This window comes from Drosophila navojoa, chromosome 4 (genome assembly GCF_054131105.1).
Source record: "Drosophila navojoa isolate 15081-1374.11 chromosome 4, UAZ_NAV_1.0, whole genome shotgun sequence".
Lineage (NCBI taxonomy): Eukaryota > Metazoa > Arthropoda > Insecta > Diptera > Drosophilidae > Drosophila > Drosophila navojoa.
This window is the reverse complement of record NC_142892.1, coordinates 24,459,679-24,466,807: the sequence shown is the minus strand read 5'-3', so window position 1 is coordinate 24,466,807 and position 7,129 is coordinate 24,459,679. Positions and strand designations below refer to the sequence as shown.

At 45.7% G+C, this 7,129-nt stretch overlaps 2 protein-coding genes across 2 annotated transcripts; both read left to right on the top strand.

Annotated features, from left to right (window-relative positions):
* The first annotated feature begins 3,057 nt into the window (after window positions 1-3,057).
* LOC108652447 (uncharacterized) lies at window positions 3,058-4,038 on the top strand. The gene is made up of 3 exons (XM_018102635.3): window positions 3,058-3,203; window positions 3,251-3,408; window positions 3,466-4,038. The coding sequence occupies exons 1-3, from the start codon at window positions 3,119-3,121 to the stop codon at window positions 3,703-3,705; spliced, it is 483 nt and encodes a 160-aa protein (XP_017958124.2). The 5' UTR covers window positions 3,058-3,118; the 3' UTR covers window positions 3,706-4,038.
* Window positions 4,039-5,204: 1,166 nt separating this feature from the next.
* Trxr2 (Thioredoxin reductase 2) lies at window positions 5,205-6,916 on the top strand. Its single transcript, XM_018102633.3, has one exon. It carries the CDS (start codon window positions 5,325-5,327, stop codon window positions 6,870-6,872), a length of 1,548 nt encoding a protein of 515 aa, XP_017958122.1. The 5' UTR covers window positions 5,205-5,324; the 3' UTR covers window positions 6,873-6,916.
* Window positions 6,917-7,129: the final 213 nt, after the last annotated feature.

Below are 7,129 nucleotides of genomic sequence, written 5' to 3'. Positions count from 1 at the left end.
TGCACATGTATATCATATTTATGTGTGCGTCTGTGTGTGTGTATGTCTATACACATTAGTCGTCGATTCCTTCTGCGTATGTGTGTGTGTGTGTGGCAGCTAAGCCCTTTTCCTTGGGACTTTGCTGCGATGGTGAAATACGTTTATGGATCTTAAGCCAAATTTTGTGCATATAATACGATTTATTATTTTGTGGGCCGCATCAAATAAATGGCAACGTTGTAGTTGAGGTCTTAGACAGCATTTAATTTCGCCTCCGCCTGGAGTTAATCTAATGAACAGGCTAAGCCTATATCATGCGAAAGGATTGTGCACTGATTGTCTGTAAATGAATTCCGGCCATGATAATCAAAGAAACTTTGCCTGCTCGGCTGCCCTGCGTAGACAATATTCATCACTGCCAGCACACCTGCCCATGCTGCCGAGCTGTTCAGCAGATTGGCTCTTAGCAGCAATTGGGAAGCCAATGCCGCAGATACATGTGAAAAGCATTTGATCTCTCGCACAGGAGGCGCTCAAGGGGGGCGATTACATGAAAAAGTTTTGCAGTTTGCTGCTGAGAACATGCAAAATCTTTTTGACTAAACATATTTATGCAATAAAACTTTTAAAGCACAATGAGCCCCAGACATTCACAAGATGTGTCAGCTTGCAACGTGTGCTGGGCTTGTCGCAACGCAGACTTCAAAGCCAACATCAACAAGTTAGCAGCCTCCAGTTAGCCTGTCACATGAGCCAACTAACCGCCAGCCGACCAACCAATCAAAAGACCGACTCAGCAGCCGTGCGGCGTGCTTATGAGAGAAATTGCATTGAGAGCGGGTAACCGAAGTTGAATCAGGCATGCGAAAATTTTGTATTTGGGTTGTGCAAATAATTGTCCATGATTGGATATTCGCAGTCGGTCGAGCCACTGTGGAACCCTTTGACCCAATATCCCCTCTCAGCTCTCGGCCAGCTGCGAGCAATTAAACGCATTGTATGGCTTTTCAACTTGATTAGATTGCAATTTTGCATTGCACATGCACGAAAAATTCATGGAAAATGTTTGTTTTTCTCCGTTCGACGATTCGGGCATGCACATTGACATTGCAGGAGCAGCAGCTGTATATAAAATGGGAGCATTGGAATGTAGGTGATGCTCTGGCGAATCTAGCAGATACATGTGTTCATTTAGTTAAGTTTTGTGCCCAGCAGGAAGTGTTGTAATTCGCACTTCACCACACACTTACACCCACATGCCCAAACGCACACACACATGGACACACACACACACTCAACCACATACCGATTAACATGTCGCATGCATGATTGCGGAATATTAAACGCCGGCCATGTTTTTAAGCAGCTGCAGGGGCGGGCGAGCTCGGCGGGGGCGTGTGTCTGTTGCGTTGTCTATACGCAAAATTTGTTTGGTTGCTTTGGTTTTAATTATGGCTATCACTGCTGGCTCATATCTGCAAAATATGCACTACTCACACTCTTTTTGTATCCAGTCTCTGCTGGTTCGCCTCACATTGGGTCATGTCGTGAAATTGGGCAAAATGTTCGTCCGTGGATTGACATTGGATTCGATAGCATGGACAGGCTCTTATGTTGTGCAGCGCAGATAGCCCAACAAGTTCATGATCGTATTAACGATTGCAAATTGACGGAAAATAATTATATATTATTTTGTTTTTTATATTATCTCAATTCGCAATGCATAAATATATAAAAAAAATACCTCTTTGCTGGAATTATATTGAGGCAGAAGACAGAGTCGACCTATTTCAAAGTAATTACAAAAATTTGCTGCCCAGAGGTTAGCATCAAAATAGTTTTAAGCTATGAAAAGGCCTTGGCAAACAAAGCGAATCTCTCGAAAGAGACTTTTTATAATTTGGTCAAGAAGTTGTATGCACAAGTTGTCCCGCACAACCACACAGCCACACAACCACAAACCGCACACAACCGTACATAAACTAATGAAAAGCTGACTTAAAAGGGAGACTAAATTAAATATTTGTGCAAGAAATATAAATTGATATGAAATATTCGAAGAAACAATGCAAATAAATAAACGATTCAATCAAAAGATTGACTTTCTGTTTGAACATCCCCAAATTCTTAATAAAAAATTGCAATTCTGATTCGAAACACACTTCATAGCTGTCAATGCCTATGCATAGGGTTGAGGACTTTGATTGGCAATTGTTTGGCTTTTGAGCTGAACTCTTGCCCGAGTTGCTTGGAGCGTTGAAGGCAAAGTTTGTCATCAAGGCAGACGCCGTCACTCATTAAGCGTTAATTAGGCATTTGGCGCATTTGACCTTTGCTTAACTTTTGCTAAGCGGCGCCTGGGGCATGAGCCAACACCTTTTTGATGTTACCCGGCTGACTTTGGGCCTGGGAGGAGTTGAGTGAATCAAACTAATTGGGCGCAATTTAATTAACATTTGATGAATTCATCGGCCATTTGTCAGATTCGGGTAGCAGCAGCTTTAAGTAATTTCGTAAGATCTAGAAGAGAACTTTTTAAATACAAAAATCCTCAGCCACAAGAGTAAACAGGGCAGAGAGGGAAAAAAAAGAAAGCATGAGAAAAAGTTGTAAAAATTTGATAAGCTTGTCGCTGGGCAGGTGGGGGAAGGCTCCAGTTCTATGCCTACGCCACGATGGGGCCTGCCGAGCAGCGTAAGGTGAGCTGCAAGGAAACTTATCCCTAATGTTTATTGGGCAAACTTTTGCATTTTTACAGCTTCTTGAAAGTTCTGCCGCGGTATGGCTGGTCATTTTAAAGTTGAAATTATCGAGATAGCCCAAGTTTTGTTTGCCTAAGAGGCTGCAATCCCACAATTGTCAGCACATTACGCCTGCCGGCAGACGCTGCGCATTCGCAATTCAGAATAAATCTTTTGAGTTGCGTTGCCATTGGCAATAGTCGTTGTTTTCATAAGAGTGTTTGGCATCATGCAAGTATGCCCCCGTCATGCGCTTCACTCACGTGCTCCTCGTTCCACATCCCAGTCTGCGACTTACCTGAAAAGAGAGAGAAAGAGAAGGTCGTATATAATAAGATTAAATAATTTTGGTAGGCTATGATTCTTCCTTTCAAATATTATAAAAGGCCCAAGTCATGTTTCGTATGCCAGCCTTAAACCTCTTTTTCTATAACACACTTCTCTCCCAGGCGATGCAGCGCGTCGTGTGCATCAAAGATGGTAAGCTTAACCAGAAGCTGAAATCTAATTAACCCAACCTTAAGCAGGACGCTCTGATCAGGCCTCTTCCTGGGACCAGTTGGCCCTAATCGGGGGCCTCAGGACATCTAGAGAACTGCCTACGGAGCACAACGAGTTCCCGGACTGTATGGTGTATCTGAATTACTTGATCAATGCCTTGACGCTCTTGCCAGATGCTATGCAGGTAGTTCGGCCCATCTATTTCCCCTTATAACCTATATTGTAATCTACTTCCGCGCAGCGTGGAAGACTCGGCTTTCTGGTTGTCCTAGTAATTATGTGGAACATATTCGTGCTCGAGCGTCTCTTGGCCTTTGAATTGACGCTGATCTGGTCATTGTGGTCTAACGATATCAGCTCCCTGACCTATGCCATTGTCATAAGCAGCATCACATTCACGAACCTCATTCACTCGATGCTCATCTACGAATCGATAAAGATGCATCACGGACGCCTGCGTGGCAGGAGAGGGGGGAAGTAACAAGTATGCAATAACTGCTCCAGCCCTCGACCAGAGTTACTCTTTGTCCACCTAACTGGGTCGTTTGGCCAAGACGCATAAACACAAGCATACACTAATATATGTCAGAGGATAATGCTTTAACCTTAAGGGTGCGAGTACGATTCACGGCGTGGCACCGGCCATTGCAACTTCAACTAGAAATTCTAGGTCGTTTGGTTCAACTAATAAATATGCCAAAATACGCACACACTCGGTGAGGGCCACAGACATTTACAAATGAATCGCAGCTGAGGGCTGCTAGTCCCGAAATAAATCCATTAAATATTTGCGGTTAAACGCACCAAAAACAAACCGCAAAAGTAAATCATACCCAAAGTAGACACTGGACCGGACATGGCCAAGAATTTTTCTCGGCTTGTTTCGGTCCCACTTTTTCCTCGTACGCAAAAATATTAGATTAGAAATTAGGACAACCATGCACAGCCAAGAGGCAGTCGGTCGCTCAGGCAGTAGAGCATAACGCCATTTACTTGATTGGAGATGGGTGTTTGGTCCTTTGGCAGGCCGAGCAATGGCGGCGGAAGGCCTCTAACCATCGTCCAGCAGAAACTCTAAATGGTTCATGGTGAAACATAAATCATTGAAGCTGACATTTCACCATTTTCACTGAACTTGTACTTATACATACATACATTCGTATGCGGCTAAGGGTCGGTCTATTTGCTTAAAGGATAGGCAGAACTCACGCAGAATATCTTGATTTTCCAGAAGATGCTTGAAGTGAAAATAACCTGAAGCGCCTGATGGTGCCTGCTAAGCCATTGACTGAAATTCATAGGACAAACCTACAGGATAAGGATTTAGAGCAGGGACTTTCCTTATTCGCCAACAAGGCCAAGCTGCATAAATCATTCTGTAAATTCAATGTGGACATCACTGGTATCACAGGCCACACACATTGCCCCACAGACGCACTGCATTCGCATCCGGCCAGTGGCTCGACAGGGATTTGCAAAGTGCAGGCCTCTGGGCAGCGAGGAATTGCGCAAAAATTAAAGAACATATCCATAAGTTAGATATGCAATAATCGATAATAATCGGATATCGTAAGAAAGGGCTGATAAGTTCCAGGACTAACCATATAATATGTTATAAGCTTAGTGCATATGGTTGGTAGTCCAGCTCTTTTTACTTGGTGAACTTCAAACATACTATCGACCACTACAGAAAGTTAATACGTTACTATCATCAAATATCGGTAGTTCCCCACTTCTACTTTATTCTTTCGTGTCGGCTTGATATCCCTTCGAATACCTATTGGCCGACGAGATTCCTGAACAATAAAAAACTAGATATAATTATATATATATAATTAATAAATGGTATTAAATAGTGTTAGTCTTCAGTCAAACCTGAAAATATCTGAATATTGAACGGTGTGCACGATTTTCAATATTTTCCTTAACCCTGCCATGGTTAATGAGGTCAAATAAATCAGATCTCTAACAAGTTGGCAGCGCATTTTGATTCTCTGGCCAGGTCGGCTTGTACCAGTCTAGTTGGCAGCTCCCCAGCTTCATTGCTACAAATTGTCAAGTTTTAGTATTATAAATACGGACTAATATACGGAGCAGAAAATGATGTTGCTGAAATCACTGCGAAGCTCGGGCACATCTCGCTCTGTGCTGCTTTTGCGGTGCGCTGGCTCGTTGAGAAATGCAATTAAATTTGATTACGATTTGGTAGTGCTGGGCGGTGGCTCCGGCGGTCTAGCCTGCGCCAAGGAGGCCGTCGCGTATGGCGCACGTGTTCTATGTCTCGACTATGTGAAGCCTACGCCCGCTGGTACCAAGTGGGGCGTGGGCGGCACCTGTGTAAATGTGGGTTGCATACCCAAGAAGCTGATGCATCAGGCCTCTCTGCTAGGCGAAGCCGTGCACGAGGCCGTCGCCTATGGCTGGAATGTCGACGACCGTGACATTAAGCCTGACTGGAAGAAGCTGGTCAAGGTCGTGCAGAACCACATCAAGTCCGTCAACTGGGTGACCCGCGTGGACTTGCGCGACAAAAAAGTGGAGTATGTGAACTCCATAGGTAGCTTTGTGGATCCCCACACCATTCAGTACAAAACGAAGCAAGGAGAGCTGAAGCAGCTGACTGCTCAGTACGTGGTGATCGCAGTGGGCGGCCGACCACGATACCCGCCCATAAAGGGGGCCTTCGAGCTCGGCATCACCAGCGACGACATATTCAGCTACGAGAAGGAGCCAGGCCGCACCTTAGTCGTCGGCGCTGGCTACGTGGGCCTCGAGTGCGCCTGCTTCCTGAAGGGTCTTGGCTACGATCCCACAGTCATGGTGCGCTCGATCGTGCTGCGCGGTTTCGATCGGCAAATGTCCGAGTTCCTGGCAGCCATGATGACGGAGCGCGGCATACGCTTCCTGAATACCACCATTCCTATGGGGGTGGACCGCACGCCCGAAGGCAAGCTGCTTGTTCAGTATCGCAACACGACGACCCAGACGGATGAGAGCGACGTCTTTGATACGGTCCTGTGGGCAATTGGACGAAAGGGTCTAATCGGGGACCTCAACCTTGGCGCTGCTGGTGTGCAGACCTACAACGACAAGGTCATTGTCGATCACACAGAGGCCACCAATGTGCCCCACATCTTTGCCGTGGGCGACATCATCTACGGCCGGCCAGAGCTGACTCCAGTAGCTATTCTAGCTGGTCGCCTGCTGGCGCGACGCCTCTTCGCTGGCTCGACACAGCTGATGGACTACACTGATGTGGCCACCACTGTATTCACACCACTGGAGTACTCCTGCGTGGGCATGTCCGAGGAGATGGCTATCGAGAGGCTGGGTGCTGATAATATAGAGGTGTTTCACGGATACTACAAGCCCACCGAATTCTTCATACCGCAGAAGAGTTTTCGCCACTGCTACCTCAAGGTGGTGGCCGAGCTGTCTGGCGACCAGAAGATTCTCGGACTGCACTACATTGGGCCCGTGGCTGGGGAGGTTATTCAGGGATTTGCCGCCGCTCTGAAGTCTGGCCTGACTGTTAAGACGCTGCTTAACACTGTCGGCATTCATCCCACAACCGCAGAAGAGTTCACTCGGCTATCGGTGACTAAACGTTCTGGTGTAGATCCAACACCAGCTTCGTGTTGTAGTTAAATGTACTAGTTATGTTTTTGAAATACACAAGTCTTATTATACGTTTGGCAAACTATTTTAAGAAACACAACTGTCATAGAAGAGTAAGATTCATGGAAAATTCATGGAATACGCGCCTCACCGGCATTGAGTTGAAACATTTCTATGCGAGGCGTACTCTGGCGTTTGAAGAGAACGCACACGTTCCGTTGATATGACGTTTTAATATAAATGACGATGAGATTCCGTTGTGCGACTATTTTTGGCATATGACGTCG

What these genes read in the sequence shown, in the direction of transcription:
- LOC108652447 (XM_018102635.3), top strand. Translation starts at nt 3,119, where the DNA reads ATGTTTCGTATGCCAGCCTTAAACCTCTTTTTCTATAACACACTTCTC. An exon ending in CGTCGTGTGCATCAAAGATG is followed by an intron (nt 3,204 to 3,250) that starts GTAAGCTTAACC and finishes AACCTTAAGCAG; the next exon opens with GACGCTCTGATCAGGCCTCT. An exon ending in TCTTGCCAGATGCTATGCAG is followed by an intron (nt 3,409 to 3,465) that starts GTAGTTCGGCCC and finishes ACTTCCGCGCAG; the next exon opens with CGTGGAAGACTCGGCTTTCT.
- Trxr2 (XM_018102633.3), top strand. Translation starts at nt 5,325, where the DNA reads ATGATGTTGCTGAAATCACTGCGAAGCTCGGGCACATCTCGCTCTGTG.